Below are 20,457 nucleotides of genomic sequence, written 5' to 3'. Positions count from 1 at the left end.
AGGGGATCATCACAAACAAACACCCAAGCCTTGGACAACGCGACGTTCTCATCATCCGTCCACTTCCTCCTTACACTGTCGTCATTAGCCGGCTGCGACGACTCGCCTACCACCTTTTTTCCCTTGCCCTTCTTCTTCGGTGCGCCCCGACCCCGCCCCTGACCTACTCCCTCTGTATCAATGGGAGTGTCTTCGTATCGAACGCCCGGTACCAACTTCTCTATGGAGAAAGTGTCATCTCCAGTGAATTGAGTCTCCACTGGGGTGGATGTGTGGGAAGGCGCAGTCAAAAAGTCAAGACTGGGGTGATAGACATTGTCCCCCCCCTCCGCCTGCACCACCGGCTGCACCCCCAGCATTCCCTGAATCCCGGGCTGCATCCCCTGCCATCCTGGCCCCCACCCCGGCATCCCCTGCCCGCCCAGCATCCCACTACCCCCGGCTGTCATCGCGGCCATCATCTGCTGCCATTGGTACATATTGTAGTACCCACCCATCGGTCACCATCCACCTCCCACGGGTACCGTAGGAGTTTGAGACTCGCTCGTCACTGGAGGAGAGTCGTTGTTGTTCTCCATTTCGCGTTATTGCTATTGTACAGAAATTAAGATTAGAAAGCTCGTTAAAACAAGCGGTGTAAATGAAAATGATGTTCAAATCGCGTATATATAGTGTTTCGGATATTAAATAAAAATAAATAAAAAATGCGTTGGCCGATCGCCAGCCTACAATGGCGGCGAGCGGATCGGCGAGCGCTCACCGATTCTCTAGCCGATTCCACGCTTGCCGCTTACAATGGTTCGGCGAGCGGACCGGCCAGCGCCGGGAATCGACTAGCCGGTCGCTCGCCGACCATTGGAGATGCTCTAACAATTTTCGACTGGAACCTGTCTGGTCGTCTTCATCATTTTTGCCCACGGAACTGGAATCCATAATTTAAATTTCAATTATCATTATCTGTGAAGGATACTATACTGACGAAACGTCATCGTATTTATTCTTACCATCGTTCTTCTCTTTATAATCTCATCACGTTATCATTAATTATATTTTAAATTGAATTAAGCCAGTCGATTTGACATTTTAAATGTGTATCAAATAATTCTTCTGTCTTTTACCTTTCATATCTTATGTTTGGCGCGAACCATTAAATCAGGTTTTATCTTAGGGTTTAATTATGTTTTGTTATTTTACATGCTTTTGCTTTTAACTTTTAAAGACGTGGGTTGCTTTTTAATAAATCAGGAGTACACTAATCCAATTTTTTGGAATTAAATTTATTTTATTAATGTTTGGTGTTCTATTCCATTGAAAGAAATAGAATTAATGAAGTTAGTACGCAAAAACTTAAGAGCATCCACTGTGGTCGGCGAGCGACCGGCTAGCCAATTCTCGGCGCAGGCCGGTTCGCTCGCCGAACCATTGCAATCGGCGAGCGTGGAATCGACGAGAATTTCGGCGAGCGCTGCGCTCGCCGATCCGCTCGCCGCCGTTGTAGGCTGGCGATCGGCCAACGCTTTTTTTTTTTAATTAAATTTTCGAAACACTATATATACGCGATTTTCACGTTATTTTCATTCACACCACCTGTTTTAACGAGTTTTCTCTCTCTCTTAATTTCTGTACAAGAGCAACAACGCAGAATGGATAACAACAACAAGTCTACTCCAGCGACGAGCGGGACTCAAACCCCCACGGTACCCGCGGGAGCGGGATGGGGGCCGATGGGCGGCGGGTACTACAGCATGTACCCTTGGCAGCAGATGATGCCACAAAGGATACCGGGCATGCAACCCGGTATGCAGATGATGCCCGGTTGGGGAGCCGGGATGCAGATGATGCCGGGGTGGTGGGCGGGGGGTGCAGCCCGTGATGCAGGGGACGACGGGGGGGTGGGGGGTACAATGTCTATCGCCCCACTCTTGATTTTTTGACTGCATCTTCCCACGCATCGACCCCAGTGGAGACTCAATTCACTGGAGATGAGACTTTCTCCTTAGAGGAGTTGTTGGAACAAGTCGATCGATACGATGTCACTCCCAAGGATATAGTGGGAGTCGGTCAGGGGCGGGGGCAGGGTCGGGGCGCACCGAAGAAGAAGAAGGGCAAAAAGGTAGTAGGCGAGTCGTCGCAGCCGGCTGATGACGACAGTGTACGGAGGAAGTGGACGGATAATGAGAACGTCGCGCTGTCAAAGGCTTGGATCTCTGTTTGCGATGATCCCCTCAATTCGAACAATCAGAGGATCGTCAACATGTGGGCTAAAATTGCAGCAGCCTACAAGAGGAATTGCCCGCATGGGAAGGCATACACCGGGGAGGAGTGCCAGAAGGGGTGGGAGCGAATCAGGGCTGCGGTCTCCCAATTTGCGAGCTTGTACACCAACGCCCTCCGCATGAAAACCAGTGGCCAGACTGACGAGGATTGCAGGAGGATAGCGGAGAAAGCCTTCCCGTGTCGGGGCTGTATAAGGAATTCACCTACTGGAACTGCTATCTGGTGCTGATGGATTCCGAGAAGTTTCGGGCGGGTGTCGATGCTGGATGGCCGAAGAAGCAGCGGCTGAACTATGCCGGTGATTACAGCGACAGCAGCGGAGGTTCCCACGACCTCCCCCAGGATGTTCAGGAGTTCCTTTCCCCACCATCCTTCGCTCGCCGCACTCGCCCGATTGGTCAGAGGAGGGCGCAACGGGCAGCGAGGGGAGTCGCCCAGGGGTCCCAGGAGGTCCAATCGGCATCCCCCCTGCTGGCAAGTTGACAGCCGAGCTCGCCTTTTACGCGCGTCAACAAACGCGTAAACAGATGCACAAGATCTTAGCTGAATGGAGGGAGGCAACTGACCTCGTGGAGAAGAGGTTTCTTCACTCAATGCTCGAGAGTATGCGGGTCGATTTGGATACCGCCGCGGCACAGTTGGGAGGATCAGACGCGGGCTCAGATGCCGGGGTCCCGGGTGGCAGCGACAACGACGAGGAGTAGAGTGGGGCGGGGACTCGTGTGTGGAAGACTTGATTTTTTTTATTATGTAAACTTTTTTTAATTTTAGTTAATATACTTTTTTTTTATTTAAATAATATTAACGAATTTTTCCGTATATGTGTCGTAAATTTAATTCTGTATTTTGTGTTTAATTCCGCAAATTTAGTTGTTTTTTTTATAGTTCTGATGATGTGGCTAGCTTATTGCTTGTCCAGTTGTTTGTCCTGATGATGTGGCAGGAGAAATTTTAGTGCTAATAATGTGGCAGGAGGAGTTTGTGGCTGGCCTATTGCTATTGTGGATGCTCTAATGGACAAAATTTACATGGAAAAAAGAATTATATGTAAATAGTTTATTCATAAAGAACATAGTAGGTGACACTTTAATTGCTATATCCTATATAGATTAAAATTAATTAAATTAAATCAAGAATTGTATCCATATATGATTTTCCGGTTATCATATTATACTCCGTTTCACCAAAAATTCAGTCTTAGAATAATTACGAACAAATTCAAATTTCATAAATTTTCAATTGATATCGAAAGTTGCAAGACGAAACCATTTTTTTTTATGGAGTAATTATTTTCAACAATTTCCCTTGTATAAGTACACATGTGAACGGCAAATTCCACTCTATTAACTAAAATATACTGGAGTAATAAAGTATGAAACTGATTTTGGTTAATATTTAATAATATTATTTTATTTCCAAATACGAAAACGATAAATAAGTGATATTTTACTTGTTACTATGGGAGTATAAGATAAGGTTAATTCCATAAATGAATTATTGTGGAATAAAACAACTAAACAGTTAAAACAAAATAAATTAGATACTTATTTTGAAACAAATAAAATTTTAGTACTACTTAATTTAACACAAATACTCTAGATAAGAAACCAGGGGAGTGTTATATTACTAACTCATAACTTAATTGCTAACAACAACTAAATAATAGCTATTAGATATTTAAATTAAGGGCTTAGATCATTAATCTCTAAATGTCAATACGATCAACGAAAAACGTCAATAAGGCCATATGATTAATTCCAAAAAATATCAATAGGAGTATTAATGTTAATTAACTACATGTTTAGTTATAACTAACTTTTAAAAGAAATCTCAAAACTTTAAATTCATATAACATATATCAAATTAAAGATAATTTCATAAGGATTGCAACGATGTCCTACATGCATATGTTCCGACGTCAACATTTGAAAAAAAATTCAAAAATTTTTAATTTTTTCGTACAGCAGAAATGTCAACATACTATATAAAATATGTCAATATAATACATGTAGAATGTCAATATAAGCAATGGGTTAGCATTGTCAAAGTATTGTGTTGATATTTTCAAAGCATTGTGTTGATATTTTCAAAACACTATATTGACATTTTCATCCAAAACCTAAAAAAAATTATCTTTTTTTATTTTATTAATAAAAATGAAAAATTACACGTAGCAAATTATAGACCACACGTTTTCTAAAATCATATGACCTTAAATTAGTTGAAGTTACCAATTAAATGATGAGTTAGCAATTGATCCTCCCCTAAGGAGCCATTTATAAAATTAATCCTTATACTTATTCATGAAATGCTTCAGACTCAGGCTGGACCTCTTTTGACTCTGTTAAGCACTCCATCAATAGAAATATCAAAGGCATCTTTACCAATCCCATTCCCATCACCATAAATAAAATTTGGTATCAAACTAATAACCTTCTATCTCATCCTTCTCACTTCTTCGCTACTATACCCTTCCAACACTTTCCTAATCAACACACCATTCCTAACATCCTTCTCATCTATAAACACCGAAAACCGGTCCGGTTCGTCACCCAAGAACCAGTCATATTGATGCTCAATACTTTCCCTCTGAAAGAAAACCGGAATTGAACCGGCCAGCATCCAATCGAATGTTGATTTTCTAGTGTACGAATCCCCCTTAGGCTGCAGACAAAACTCCGAGTTCAAGAACGCCTCTTGGATCTCGGGCGTCCCGTCGTAGCACCGGGATCCCGAGCAGTCCACGATCCCGTCTCGTTGTAGCAATAGCTCAACAATAAGGATCTGAAATCGCCCTTGGTATCGCGCTTGGCTCCCACAAATGTGAACAAACTCGTCCTATTACGATATGTCACGAAATCTAGCCATTGGGCAACCTCCAATTTTGACTTGGGGTAAGGAACACCGATGTCTTGATGGTCCCGCGCCTCCCTCTCTATCGTCAGCCGCATGATCTGTTTCATCGCCGGCATGTAGAGGAAGCTGGACCCCCAATGGTCGTCTCTCCACCGTCGGAAGTCCCACGTCGTCCTCCCAAGGTGGATGAAGTGATCCGAGCCGTTGGAGGCTGATCACGGAGCCACGTCAGCATATCCTCGCATTGGCGATCACGATTTCTAGCAGTGTCACTAGGGAAAAAAGTCTTGCCCACTGCGAGGCCAGCGTAGAACGGTATGTAGAACGCTGTAGCGGATTCAGGCTCCGTGGTCCTGCAGTTGTGCTTCAAGATTCTTGCGTGGAACATGACGTCCCCGGAGAACATATCAGTCCAATACCACGACGGAGCGAGGCTTTCCGGCACGGTGTGGATGGTGGTTGCAGCGCGAGGTCTTCCATGGGCCTATATCGTGGCAGTTGAGGAGCAGGTCGTTGTTGAAGGCGGGAGGGAGGTCGTAGACGTAGATGAGGCCAGCGTCGCATCTTGACGGCTCGAGGGATTGTCGAGAGTAGAGAATGGAACTTAGGTAATATATTTGGATGAGGAGTGATATTAGTAGGAGGGAATTGCATTTGTTTCTTGAACAGAACTTGAGATGGAGATTTTCTAACATTGGTATGGATGATTGAGGTATTGTAAATGATCTGTTTATAGAGCTATTCTTATTTCTTAATTGGATTAGCAGTTAGGTGCACACCATATAAAAATGAAGTTTGACAAAAAAAATTCTTAATCTTTTGGTCGTGGGTATCATTATGTATAGGGAATAAGCTTTAATTAGTAAAAAAAAAAAAAAAAAAGCCAAAAACCAGAGAATCAAGTTGAAAGAGGTATGGCTTATATAAGGACATCATCACAGCCACATCAAAATGAGTATAATGTAAATTCTAAATGTGTTTATCCTAAGGTTAATGTACTTTTGAGGATCAACAAATGACTTCTTGGATTCAATGGATATTATTATATTGGTATCTATATTTCCAATTTATATAGCATCAAAGCCATAATCCAGCCAACCATACCTTATAAATCATTCTCCAATTTAAGCCAAAGATGTTTTTGTCCAAGGGGCTCTCTCTGAGTTGAATCTCCCTCCTTCACTCCTACAGCAACAGCTACCCCCAATGAAATAGGTCAGCTAGCTGGAACAAGCTCCAAATATGCACAACAAAATCATCAAAACGGGGCTAGTGCAAGTACAACACAAGCACGCATAGGTAGACAGCTACATTTACCTTTGATAAACCAAGCACGACAAAAATGCCATTTTCACTTATAAGCTAGAGAGGGGTCCAAGCGGCTGATGCAGCAGTTGGGGCTAAATTCTATAAATGGTGTATTCTGCAAAAATCGTTCCACCAATAGGTAGGTTTTTTTTTTATTTCTGTAAATGGGTGTTGCGCATTCTAAGAATGCGCAACTAAGCTAAATCGGCGGTCAACCAGAAAAGTCAGAATTAAAACGAAATACGCATTCTTAGAATGCGTATTCTAATTACGCATTCTTAGAATGCGTTTCTAACTTGAATTAAATTGGGCAAACCAGAACAGAATCGGGCAGAAGCATTCTGCCCTCTGCGCGAACTCCAGCCTCCTTGCCCGCGAATCCCTTCCAAGAATGCCACATTTTCGTCCGATTCTTGCATAAATCACCCAAATTCATCTAATTGTTTCTCCCTCAAGGTAAGTTACGTGCTTTCTTCTTAATTTAGCATTATATCCATAGTTTATGGTGAAAATTGTGATTCTAGGGTTTGTGGCTAAAAAAAAAAAATACGCATTGTTGGTATAAATTGTATGTTCAATGTGTGTTATTAAATACTAAGATTTGGTAAGTAGTGTCTTTTGAATTGTTAATTTGTAAGATTTGGTATATAGTTTATTTTTAATTATTTAAATTTTGAGATAAAGTTGTGTATGTATTTCAGGATTATGGACACAGAATCTATTTGTGTCCTTTTATATTGGGATGGAAGAATAGTACAAATTGGAGGAATTGGTTTGTCTTATGAGCCACCCGTGGCAAATGCATATCTTGTCTTAGATGAGTTTGTTCGAGTTGGTTAGCAGAATATGTGATTGCATTGGAATCAATGTGAGTGGGTATATGATTAGTTTGACATGGAAACGTGCAATTCAAGTGGGTAATGGATATCACTTTGTGGGCGTTCGACTTTGCGATGCATATATGAGGGATATGTTTGCAACAGCTATTCAATCAGGTCAAATTGAGTTATTTGTTGACTACCAAGCTAATTTAGCACAACAACGTACTCCACATCCGGTCGTTGTCTATCAATCTAGAAGGGGACAACGACAAGTTCAAGATAGAGTACAATATGATGATGGGCCATCTAGACATAATGACGTTAGTCACGATCCGGCTAATGTTGGGGATGATGGGCATGGTTTTGGGGATGATGAGCCTGGCTTTGGGGAGGGTGGGTCTCGTTTTGGGGATGGGGGACTATCTCCCCATAATGAAGTTAGTGACGATTCTGAATCTGAAGACCTTGTGTCAGAAAAATCAACAACCCCACCTGAATTGAGTGAAGAATCAGAAGCAAACGAAGATGCATCCGACAATGAGACATTGAATGTGCCTCGTAGGTACGTCCCAGTAGTCCCGCCAAGTGAGCAGGAGTATGAGCATCCAGGGTTATCTTATTTTCGTACTCTACCGAATATCTTATTTTCGGGTCGAATATTGGGTATCCTCTCCCAAGCCCACATCTGTAGAAGGGCCAATGGGCCACCGATATTTTTCTGCTTTTGACACGAAGCTTCACAAAGGTAGTGATATAAAGTGGCAAGCGCTGCTGCACCCCAACTAAGTTGTGAACACTGATTCTCGTCATCTAGTAATAGAATGTGGTGGAAGGGAATTTTTCTCCCCGAAGTGTCTGGGAGGATCAAACAACCTAGTAGGAGTAGCACAAATATACGTGCATGCTGCATGTAATAATACTCGGGTAGATCGTCGTCAAGACGGTGTCTAACAACATCCTTCAGTGTAGTGGCATTAAATCCCCCCAAGTTCAATTCAGCTTGACTAGGTTCTATACCTAAAAGCGACAAACACGTATCCACCCAGTACTATCTCGTGTGGTTCACTTGTGTAAGGATAACTGGTTCACCATCAACCCTTAAACCCCAAAGCATCTCGACATCTTGAAGGATCACTGTAGCTTCACCAATTGGAAGGTGAAACGTGTGTGTCTCGGGACGCCACCTCTTAATTAATGCCCCAATAAGTGAAGCGTCCAACATTTTTGGCTTTCCACAACGGTACACGCCACCAAAACCCATCCGCTCTATATGCCCCAACACTCGGTCATGCATTGGAGCTTGAAAAATGTTATTATCCAATTTGCGTGGTTGAAAGGTGTCGGTATCATTCCCAAAGATTATACTTTCAGTTATATGATGCGGATGCAAGTAAAGTACGTTCGGGTCTTCGGGACCACAATACAAAGGGGACGGTCCAGTTGATGATGATGTCATTGCTAAAAAAATTGAACATGCACAAATACATACTACTCACTACTCAATAACATATTTGTTTAGCTTAAAAAACCAACACAAAATTTTAATACATACAATTTTAATCCATGGAATTTTTCCTCCTAACTCAAACAATGAAACCCAAGGATTGTTTTTTTTACTCTTTCCAATTCCACCATTAATTTCATGTATGAAGTGAACTAGCTTGTTCTATTTGCTATTCAAATCTCAATTAAAGAATCAATTCAAATATACTAAAAACGAAGCTTCATCATCAACTAACAATGCACAATAAAGACAATTACAAACTTAATCTCACAATGCACACATTCTTGTTTCAATTCTTCCAAAAAAAAACCAATTACAAAAGATTGCACAAACCCTAAGCAAAGGGGAAACAAGGATAGAGGCAGAGGTACATACCGGGGGGGGGAGAGCGGCGGCGGCGGTCGACGGGAGCGGCGGCGGCGGCGGCAGGTCGACGGGAGGAGCGGCGGCGGCGGCGAAGAAACAGCAGAATCGAAGAAGGCGGTGTCTGTTGTGCGTTGCGTTCTGTTCTGGTTTGCCCAATTTAATTCAAGTTAGAAATGCATTCTAAGAATGCGTATTTCGTTGACCGCCGATTTAGCTTAGTTGCGCATTCTAAGAATGCGCAACACCCATTTACAGAAATAAAAAAAAAAACCTACCTATTGGTGGAACGATTTTTGCAGAATACACCATTTATAGAATTTAGCCAAGCAGTTGGCGACATATCTGAATCTTGGACACTGTACGAGGGTTGAGGAAACACTTGACGATGTTCCAAAGCAACTCGAAATCAGGGCTGGCATTCACGATCACCAATTACATAGTGTTTCCACTAATATAGCATATAAACTCTTTGTCAAATCCTCCGCAGATTGTGAGGTCTATACATTACCTCAGGATAGTCGTAGAAAACCTTGTGCAGCTGTAGAAGAACCTACTGCCGGGCTAGTTGCTCGAAGCTCTGAACATGTGAATTAATTGGTGAGTTTATAGGTTAAGAGAAGGAGTGATTATCATAGCTTGAACATCCAGATTGCAATGCTCCTATTAATGTGTTTGCAGCGGCAGAGCAAGCAGGGAACCTGATTTTGATTGTCTTCTCATACTCCTCCGTTTGTGGTGAACTTAATAAATTATAAATAACCTTGAGGATCATGGTTCATAAATGAACTACCAAAAATATAAGAATAAAGAACTGGCTTTAGACATTATTTTACTTAAGATGCTTCTAATTTATAAGACATGACCTTAATTATTAAATGAAAACAAAAAATATAGTCATTTGTTTTTCTCAATAAGTGAAACTACAGTTTAAGAAGATGTTGAATACAATTTTATAGTAAAAATAAATATTTAAAAGTTCACATAGTAATAATTTAATATCTCTCCATAAACACTACGCACACTGCATACATATTACACTTGCACACGTAACAATAAAACACTTACACTGTTACACACATACCCACACCTCAGAGCATACATATACTCCCTCCGTCCCGGATAATTCGAGTCATTTTGACCGGACACGGGTTGTAAGAATTGTAATGAAAAGTGGGTTGAAAAAATTAGTGGAATGTGGGTCCTACCTTTATATATTAGTTTTATAATAAAATGTGAGTATGAATGAGTTAGTGGAATATGGGGTACACTACCAAAAATGGTAAAATTATGTGGGACGGACCGAAATGAAAAACTGAGACGAATTATCCGGGACGGAGGGAGTAATATACACACGGGACACACAGACACACTACATATAGAACTTCAAAAAACAAATCAATTAAATGTTCATACTAAAACGTGGTTAAATTAAAAATACATCAAATGATTTAAAATTATAGTATAATATAAGTAACTTTAAATATAATTTAATCAAACTATAATTACAACACACTTCAATCTCCATAGCACCGAACACATCAATTCTTATTCCCATGTGGTATTGTTGTGTATATTAACGCGTGGTTTGATTTTTCAAGAAAGGCTTGATTCTCATGTTGGACCTATTTTCAAGAAGGCCGTAGCGGATCCGGGCTCCATGGTCCTGCATTTGTGCTTCAACATTCTTGCATGGTACATGACATTGCCCGTGAAAATGTCGATCCAGTACCACGACATAGTTATGGATGTGAGTTCTTCCATGGGCCTAAATCGTGGCAGTTGAGGAGGAGCTCACTGTTGAAGGCGGGCGGAAGGTCACATACGTAGACGAGGCCGCTGTCACATCTTGTCCACGGCTCGAGGGGCTGTGGAGAGAACAAAATCCAACTTAGGAAATAGATTTGGATGGGGAGTAATATTAGTAGGGGGAATGGAGTTTGTTTCTTGGACACAATTTCATGAAATTGGGCTGGAGAATTATTAACATTGGCATGGTAGGAGTAATAATGAAATGATGACAATTTTTATTTATGAAGGGGGTCATATGTTTATATATACTACTTGCTCCTTCACTTCCCATACAAATACATCCATATCCATGTATGACATCCTTTTTTGGATATTTTTTTTCTTATATAATTCTCATGTATGTGAATACGAATCTATTTTCACCTTTCTACGCAGTATGTCTTGTCTTCTGGAGTTCTTCTTCAAAGAATCTATTTCTATATAAAAATAGAAGAGTACTTTATTATTTATGGGCCACATCATCCATTACATAATTTCAATTTTCAACTCCAGTACTTTCTTCTCATTCTCTCTTATTTTATCAATTACACATTAAAACACATGTTAAGACTAAATGGTCTATTTTTATGGACGGATGGAGGATGGAGTAATATATATATATATATATATATATATATATATATATATATATATATATATATATATATGTATATATATATATATATGTATATATAGGGGTGCACTATGGTGCCACCATAGATAGGATAACACCATACCACCAATATAGTCCGTTAGATCTCATCTATGGACGGCTAGGATTAAGTTTCGTGAAAAAACACGAGTTTGCAGTCTACTGTATTAGATATTGCAGTCTACTGCATTAGATATTGCAGTCGTGGTAAACTGCAATATTGTTGTGGTAAAACTGCAATATTCAATGAACAGCACTGCAATCTGGTAACGTAAAATTAGAAATTTCCTATTTTACCCATCCGTGTTTTTACACGTAGCAGCATGACAAGCACACGATTTTCAGATCCAATGGCCTAAAATGGTGGTATGGTGTTACAATAAAGAGGGTTGTCATCTTAGTACATCCCTATATATATATATATATATATATATATTATATATATGATTTTGATCAAAACAAGAATTAGTTTAAATAAAGAAATCAAGGCCTAATCTGGTCCTTAGGATTAGTTCAGATCATCTTAAGATTATACGATCCAATGGCTATATTAATGTCTTAAATATTATTATTCTAATGTCTAATAATCCTCTAAGGTTATTTATGTCATATCATCTAAACGTCTGTTATGCAATTCCTATAATTTTGCCTCTCACATGCGTGAGTGATGAATTATCATTCCATAACTTCTACTCTTTCATATCTTCCATATTCATCAGACGATCTTCCATTCATCTTCCATTAATCTTAACTCCAAGAAGATTTATTATTCTTGTGCAATTAGTGTCCAGATTTCGTCGTTGTGTCGTGTTCTAGATCAATCTGTTCCATTTTCAATTCTATACCATCGTCGTTGGCAGATCCCATATATACTGGAAGTTAATACTCCATACCATCGTTTCTCATATGATTTTTCATTTCAGCCGGCGGTCATAATCGTAACCTACTAATATGGCATCCGATACACATTCTACTTCGCATGTAGATAATCAATCATACTCCGTTCTTAAGAATACATGTTATGGTTATGTTTTTTATTTTCATTTGTTTGTTATGCTCTGATTCATATTTTTGTATTGTTGACTGTCACTGTCTTCTGTTTTATGAATCTTTTCACCTATATTATCTGATCGATTTTTCTGCTATGCTTCGATTTGTTTTTAGTATGACCGATTTTCATGGAAGATAGTTTGTACGTGTTGTATGCCGCGATTTGTCTTTATTATGACCTATTATCATTCTAAATCCAGTAGATGGAAACTTGTCTTTACTTTATCGTTAGTTTTTAGGAGTGTTCTAATTATGAATTATTACAGATTTAAATACACCATAATGCCCTGTAGAGCTTAAACCATTTGTTGGTCATAGCTTCCCAACATTGGACAACGCCATTGAGTTTGAAATCTCCTCTAGTTAAGGTTGTTCATGTTGTTCAATGCCAAGATGTAGCAACGCATGTTTATGTTGCTGAGAAGAAGAAGGCACAAACAATTTTGTTGGGAGAGATTTTGGGTTTGTACCAGGCTGTATGTGTTGATATTGATCAAATTCATGAGGTGACATCTATAGTTCGTGAAGCAAGACAACAGAATTTCGTCGACGGCTTAATAACGTCTACAGCCCAAAAGAAGAAACTAATTGAAGAAATTATGAAGTTTGATACCATGTACTATTTTGTTTTTGAAGTAACGACAGTTTTAAGTTTTTTTTTAGTCCATTTTATTTGCAATGTCACGTTGTTTGAAATTACTCAGTTCGTTCAGATTTGTATTATGCATTCTGGTACTCAGTAGTTTTTTGTCATGACTCGAATATGGGATTATTATGACTCAATTTACCCCTAAGTTTCCATCACCCAAATATTCATCTAGTATGACCCAAAAGAATAGATGATGTTTTGGGCATTATAACAGTATTCTTGTACTCAGTAGTTTTATGTCATGTCTCGAATATTCGATTATTATGACTCAATTTACCCATATGTTTCCATGACTCAAATATTCGTTTAGTATGACCCAAAAACATAGATGATGTTTTTGGTTATTGTTTGTGTATTCTTCTCCCGTACTAATATTTGATTTTTTTAATATGTTTAAAACATGAGAACAATCGTGTATTTGGTTTTTTAATATGTTCAAAACATGAGAATATTCTTCGGTCACACTAATATTCAGTTTGTTTGATATGTATGAGACATTCTGGTACTCGGTAGTTTTATGCCATGCCTCGAATGTTGGTATATTATGACACAAATTAACTTAACAATGCTATGACACAAATATTAATTTACTATGACCCAATGTATCGAGTAATGCTCATCACATGGGCTATCATCTACAAAGAAACAAGAGGAAAGCATTCCAAGGTCATTGTAATGGAAGTTTATCTCATCTTACAGATGAAATAATATATAGTAACAATGACATCCAGCCGACATATAAACATGATTTAAAAAAGAGAATTACAAGCTCTAAACATCGTTTCATTAAAATAGTGGTATTCTAAACATCCTTTCGGTGCTTTTGGAATCGGCGGTATCTTCTTCTTCACGTCGTTCTCTGATACACTACGTGACATCCAACCAATTGAAGTGAAAATTTTGCCAAATTTTGTCAATTTTAAGTCAATCGTTGTACGAAATCATACTAACCTTTTCCGTCAGGCCTCGCCGATCCAGAAGCTCGAGTGTCGACCACTGTTGAAGTAGGCTTTTGGATCACCCTCCTCGTCGATTTCAGAATCGTATTAGTATGACATAACGTTACTATCAATTATCTTTGCCCACTTTTGCCTCCAAATTCGCTGCATCAAGACGAGGTTAATACTCTTCAATAAACAACAATTGTGTAGTTGAGATACAATCACAATCAAATCAAGTCATGATTTATTTTGTCTGGCCTTTTCCAGAATTAGTAACATCTCTTGCATTTGCTACCCCTTTTTCACTTTTTGCAGAGATTTCTTTTGTGATGTTGTACATGAAGCATCAATAATTTAATGTTTAACATTTACACAAACAAAGCAGATTATGAAAAAACACACAAACAAAAAACAGAGTGCACAAAAAAGAACTAAAATTTCATTCCTTCAAATAATAACCCAGATAATGTAGTCGACATACCTTTCTGATCTTTAGGTTTTACCGGTGCCTTCTTCTTCCCAATATTTCGTTCATGGACTAGGTTACAGCAAACCAATGGAATTGAATTATGGGTCAGATTTGAGTTGAGTTTCGGTCAAATTGTAAAAAAAAAAAACTTACAAACCTTTTCCATCATGTGTCGCGGTTTCAGAAGATCTTTTGTCCACCATGGTTGAAGAAGACGCTCTACAAATCGTGCTTGCCAAGTATGGGTTTAAAGTCGATTTTGATGCCCAGACGATTCCTTCGTCGCCAAAAATATAGTTTGAGTTTAGTAGGGTTTGGGTGATTTTGACGCAGAGACGATTTGGGGGATTTTGATTCTAGTCTGTAGGGTTTGTTGATTTAGTGATGTATTTTTGGTGAGAGAGAGTGGTGTGGGAACCAAAGAATCAACTTAATAGTGTGTGGAGTAATGATCCCAATTAATCCGCTCTTAAAAAACGGAAGGGCGGTTCATTATATTTTCAATCCCTAAATTACCCTTACATACACAGATCGCTCCTATTCTGACCCACAGAAAACATTGACCAATCCAGATCGTGGCCATTCATATCCAGATCATCTTCAAATCTAACGGTGGGTATATGGTCTGTATTTCTATACTTAGGGGCTTCTTTTGATAGATGAAATATATATATATATATATATATATATAGAGGTGTGATCAAATACAAACTCCCTATTTATAATACAAACTACAAACTTTAATCATACACCATCATTGTAACTAATCTACGGTTGTTAGGAGGTTACAAAGTCAATGTCACCGAGTAGTACAATTTATGTCAGCGGGGGTGTATATGGAAATCCTTTTTTTTTCAGTTACATACATCCTCATTTCACTCCAATCTGGTATAATCATTTCCAGAATTGTTTGTAACCGATTTTAGGCGTGATTAGTCAATAATGAGGCCCTAATTTATCTCCACTCTCCAGTTGACGTAAATATCATTTTTTGAAAAGAGTTTACATTACTCATTCAGCCATAAAAAATAACATATCTTAATTATTCAACATTGCGATATCAAGTTCAATCTCCTGTTGAAATTCATATCCCAAATCTTCTCCGGCGTTCTTCTCCGGCGTAAGGTCAACGTACACATTTGTGTTGAAATGGAAATGGATTACGAAGCTCAAGGTTTTTTTCTTACTAATTAGAATAATAGGTGTAACATAATGTTGAAACCCATGACGATTATGTTCGATGTTTTTATGTGTGTTGATGGATGAGGTTGAGTAGTAGGTTATAGTTCGAAATGGTTGATGTCACTGTGATAAGTTTGCTGCTGTCGTTTTTTTGGTGAAAAAATTGTTGAATATCTAGTGTAGAAGTTGATGTGCTTGACCGGAGAAGACATAGTAGGTAGAGTTGAAAACATGAACATTAGGTTATATTTCAAAATGGTTGATGAATCTGTGTTCGAAATGTAGATTTTGTTCAATAATATCTAATTTATTATGCTTGTTCTGAAGCTCTGTACTGCCAGCAATGTGTTTTATCTGATATAGTTTGCAATGATATTCTGCCAATTCGGCAGCTGAAATTCCGTCATGACATTCTTCGGTGACATTCCGTATTTTGGAGTAGGTAGAGTTGAAGACATGAGCATAAGGTTATATTTCGAAATGGTAGATGAATCTGTTTTCGAAATGTAGAATTTGTTCAATAATATCTTGTTTTTTATGCTTGTTCTGATGCTCTGTAATTAATCTGCCAGAAATGTTGTTTATGATGATATTCTCATTTCGGCCGCTGACATTCCGTGATGACATTTTTCAATGACATTCTGTGTTTCAGTATAGGTAGAGTAGAAGACATGAGCATTAGGTTATATTTCGAAATGTTATCTGTAATTAATCTGCCAGCAATGTTGTTTATGATGATATTCTCATTTCGGCCGTTGACATTCCGTGATGACATTCTTCGATGACATTCTGTGTTTCAGTATAGGTAGAGTAGAAGACATGAGCATTAGGTTATATTTCGAAATGTTTGATGAATCTGTTTTATAAATGTAGATTTTGTTCAGTATTATCTAATTTTTTATGCTTGTTTTGATGCTCTGTACATAATCTGCCAGCAATGTGCTTTATCTGTTATAGTTTGCGATGATATTCTGAACATTCGGCAGCTGACATTTGGTGATGACATGCTTCGATGACGATTCTCTGTTGTGTGTACAGCTGCAGTTATTCCAGATTGCAGACCCGAGCTGAAACCGTACGTTGGTCAGGTGTTTGAAACATTAGACGAAGGAATTTCCTTTTATGAAGCATATGCCAACGACTGCCGTTTTGATACTCGAAGATTTGGACACAAATACGCAAATGGTATCAAAACCTGGCAGACCATCGTGTGCAGCAGGCAAGGTGAAAAGTGGGATGTCGACGAAGAGGGTAGTTCTACCAAACGTAGACGCCGTTCTAGCAGATGTCATTGTAATGCCAAACTTACGTTGAAGTATATAACCGATTCCGGCAGTGCCCGATATGCTGTAAGCAACTTTGTAGACCAACACAATCATGATATGGTCGATACAAAGCATGTCCGATACATGAAATCCAACCGTAACCTTGGGGATATCCATTATAAATTCCTGCAGGACTGCACAAAGGCCAACATTGGACCTACAAAGACTTTCAATTTATTGAAGGAGTTCTTGGGTGGTTATGATGCTGTGGGTTGTACCGTTACTGATCTACGGAACGGCAAGCGCGACATATTGCAAGAGATGAACGGCGCTGATGTCCAAATGATTTTAAATCAAATGGAGGAGATGAAGAACACCAGTGACGGTTTTCATTACAAATTCCAGCAAAGTAGTGATGGAAAGTTACTTAGTCTTTTTTGGTGTGACGCTGTGTCGCGAAAGAACTACAAGATGTTCGGTGACATTGTATCCTTTGATACTACGTACTCAACAAACATGTAATCTCACGTGTAGATAGTGTCTGACATTTTTTATATTTTTTTATTATGCTCACAATTCAGGTGTTATGTTGAGCTCTTGTTGACATTTTCCGCGCGCTCATTGCTTGCTATGCTCGTTGAATAGGTATTGCATGGTGTTTGGGCCATTCACTGGAAAAGACAACCACGGATGCCCTGTTACGTTTGGTGCCGGTTTCTTGTCAAATGAGGGAGCTGACTCATTCTCTTGGTTGCTCAGTGAGTTTGTAGAATGTATGGGTTTCGCGCCTAAGTTGATAATAACTGACCAAGATTGGGGGATGAAACTTGCCATAGAACGTGTGCTAACTAGTACTAGGCATCGTTGGTGCATGTGGCACATTATGATGAAGCTTCCTGAAAAGGTTCCCAAAAGTGTACTTGTCAACGAAGAGTTGAAGAAGGATTTAGACTCTTGTATATGGTCTGAATTGTTGGAGCCAGAGGAATTTGAAGAAACTTGGCTGACCATTATGGACCAATATGGTTTACAAAACGAATCTTGGTTCACAACTATGTTCACACAACGAGAGTATTGGATTCCAGCATATTTTAGGGATTTCCCAATGGGGTCGTTGTTAAAGACAACATCATTCTCTGAGTCCGAGAACAGTTTTTTCAAAAGGTACACAAAACCACACTTTATTCTTGCTGACTTTGTGATGCACTACAACAGCGCGTTGGATGCTCAACGTAACATATCAGAAAGACTCGATTTCTCTGATGCTACAAAAGTCCCCATCATGTCAACGGAGCTCTTATTTGAGAAACACGCAGCGGCTATGTATACAGATCGCATCTTTCAGCAAGTTCAAGATGAGATCGTCGAGGCGCATCGACGTTGCAGAATGACTCACTTTGAGATGGAGGACAATACTGAGATATACACAATAACGGACAGCCATCGAAACAAAGGTGTTGTCCGTCACGAAGTTGGCACTGAATCGTACCATTGTGATTGCAAGTTGTTTGTGCGGCGTGGAATATTATGTTGCCACATTTTTTGGTTGTTCAAGAACCATGACGTGAAGGAATTACCAGAACCATATATTGGTACAAGGTGGTTGAAGACGCCTTTGTTGAAATCAGTCCACTGTGATCCTAGTGACGAAGCATCGTCAGACACAGGTTTGTATTCTACATGATTCAGTTTAATTTCTCCATGATTCGTTCATATATAATGTCAACATATTGTGATTTTTTACTGACATTGCCCGTATGTAGTTTCACAAATGGATCATAAACGGGTTGTAGCAACCAAGCTACATTCGTTATACTTCCGTTTATTCCAACGAGCACAGAGCAATGAAGATGACATTGTTGCGTTATTCGACGGAATGGAAGAACTAAGTGAAAAACTCTTCGGGGATACTGTACCTTTAGTGTCTTCGATGAATAAAGCACAGAGGATTGAGAATCTGTATGGGTCAGCTCGACCGAGTGTTGTTAGCGTGCACCCTCCCAATGTAGTCAGTACAAAGGGTTCCGGCAGCCGTTCTGGAAGAAGAATCAAATCAGCATTAGAGAAGGCTATCATACTACAGAACAAACCTAAGAGGCGATGTGCAAAGTGTGGAGAAGTGGGTCATCACGATGCAAGGACTTGTGGTAGGGAGAAAGGAAAGTCCAAGATGTAGGATTTTTACTTTTAGATTCCATACTGTTTTAAAGAACAGCTGAAAGTGAAAGATTTATTTGTGATAGAATGTAGAAGAAAGTCATAGATACATCTCATGTCAACAACTTGATGCTGTGTCGATTTTTTCAAAATTTTGTAAGCAACCAATGTCAATATATTATTTAATTATGTTGTTTATATGAATTTTACTGAACAAGGATTTTTCTCTATAACCAATGTAAGCAATGTCAACAACATTAGCAAATGTCAACAAGGTTACTCAATGTCAACAAGGTTAAGCAATGTCAACAACAGCAGCAAATGTCAACAAGGTTACTCAATGTCAACAAGGTTAAGCAATGTCAACAACAGCAGCAAAAACACGACACCAACAGCAAATTTCAGCAAACTTAGACCAGGTTAATCAATGCCACCAAGAGCAGCAAATGTCAACAACGTTACTGACTGTCAACAAGGTTACTCGATATGTAGATTATTCATTGATACCAAACAACAGGTCTCAAATGTCAACAGGGTTTAATTATGTTGTTTCACCGAAGTTTTTCCATCAAGGTTTTTTTTTTCCATAACACACAATCACCAAAGAATGGACATGCATATCAACACTGTGATAATTGAACAAATCAACACCATGTCATAATGAAACATGTTCAAAATGAAGTCCATTCAATGAATCACAATGGAGAGAATACCAATACCAAGTTTCATAACTTGAAACAAATTCCTAATGTTGATAATTCATTTAACAAAACAACAGGTAATCAAGCTAAAAGTTCCCAATATCAATATCCAAAAACTACCATTAACGGCTAACAAACAGATCACATCAACTCATTTCAACTTGCTTCTCTTCCGAGCAGGCTGATTGTGTTGCTCGTTGCTGGGAGCCTTGTTCAAAATGCTATTCACTTGTCGCACATAATCTGTTCTGAAGTTAGGAGTCACGTTGATGTAATTACTCATGAGGGACATGAACCTTTCTTTGGCAATGTTGAACGGTGCAAGGAGCATGTTCTTGCAATACCTACCTCTCAAAATCTGCAGAATCCTCACACTAGCTCCTTGAAGACCAATAGCCATTAAATTGTCAGGGTTACCCTTGTAGGTCTCCATGTGTCTCATCAGGAATACTGCCGAGTCATTAGTGGTCT

General features: G+C 39.2%; 2 protein-coding genes, 1 long non-coding RNA gene and 1 pseudogene across 3 annotated transcripts; 2 read left to right on the top strand and 2 right to left on the bottom strand.

Annotated features, from left to right (window-relative positions):
- Positions 1-4,562: 4,562 nt before the first annotated feature.
- LOC125209364 (xyloglucan galactosyltransferase XLT2 pseudogene) lies at positions 4,563-5,828 on the bottom strand (annotated as a pseudogene).
- Positions 5,829-14,693: 8,865 nt separating this feature from the next.
- Positions 14,694-15,086, bottom strand: LOC125211833 (uncharacterized). Its single transcript, XR_007174572.2, has 2 exons — positions 14,839-15,086; positions 14,694-14,750 (listed from the first exon to the last, which is right to left on the bottom strand). It is a non-coding gene; the product is annotated as an uncharacterized LOC125211833 (long non-coding RNA).
- A 744-nt stretch (positions 15,087-15,830) lies between these two features.
- On the top strand, positions 15,831-17,650 carry LOC148930274 (protein FAR1-RELATED SEQUENCE 5-like). The gene is made up of 2 exons (XM_089066406.1): positions 15,831-15,855; positions 16,902-17,650. Exons 1-2 carry the CDS (start codon positions 15,831-15,833, stop codon positions 17,648-17,650), a joined length of 774 nt encoding a protein of 257 aa, XP_088922532.1.
- Positions 17,651-18,449: 799 nt separating this feature from the next.
- Positions 18,450-19,304, top strand: LOC148930273 (protein FAR1-RELATED SEQUENCE 12-like). The gene is made up of 2 exons (XM_089068386.1): positions 18,450-18,795; positions 18,892-19,304. Exons 1-2 carry the CDS (start codon positions 18,450-18,452, stop codon positions 19,302-19,304), a joined length of 759 nt encoding a protein of 252 aa, XP_088924512.1.
- The last annotated feature ends 1,153 nt before the right edge of the window (positions 19,305-20,457 follow it).

This window comes from Salvia hispanica, chromosome 3 (genome assembly GCF_029641045.1).
Source record: "Salvia hispanica isolate PSC_SH4W2 chromosome 3, Shi_PSC_v1, whole genome shotgun sequence".
In the NCBI taxonomy this organism is placed as follows: Eukaryota; Viridiplantae; Streptophyta; class Magnoliopsida; order Lamiales; family Lamiaceae; genus Salvia; species Salvia hispanica.
The sequence above is the reverse complement of the archived record's forward strand: the minus strand, read 5'-3'. Positions and strand labels throughout refer to the sequence as shown.

What these genes read in the sequence shown, in the direction of transcription:
- LOC148930273 (XM_089068386.1), top strand. Translation starts at nt 18,450, where the DNA reads ATGTATACAGATCGCATCTTTCAGCAAGTTCAAGATGAGATCGTCGAG. An exon ending in CGAAGCATCGTCAGACACAG is followed by an intron (nt 18,796 to 18,891) that starts GTTTGTATTCTA and finishes GCCCGTATGTAG; the next exon opens with TTTCACAAATGGATCATAAA.
- LOC148930274 (XM_089066406.1), top strand. Translation starts at nt 15,831, where the DNA reads ATGGAAATGGATTACGAAGCTCAAG. An exon ending in AATGGATTACGAAGCTCAAG is followed by an intron (nt 15,856 to 16,901) that starts GTTTTTTTCTTA and finishes TTGTGTGTACAG; the next exon opens with CTGCAGTTATTCCAGATTGC.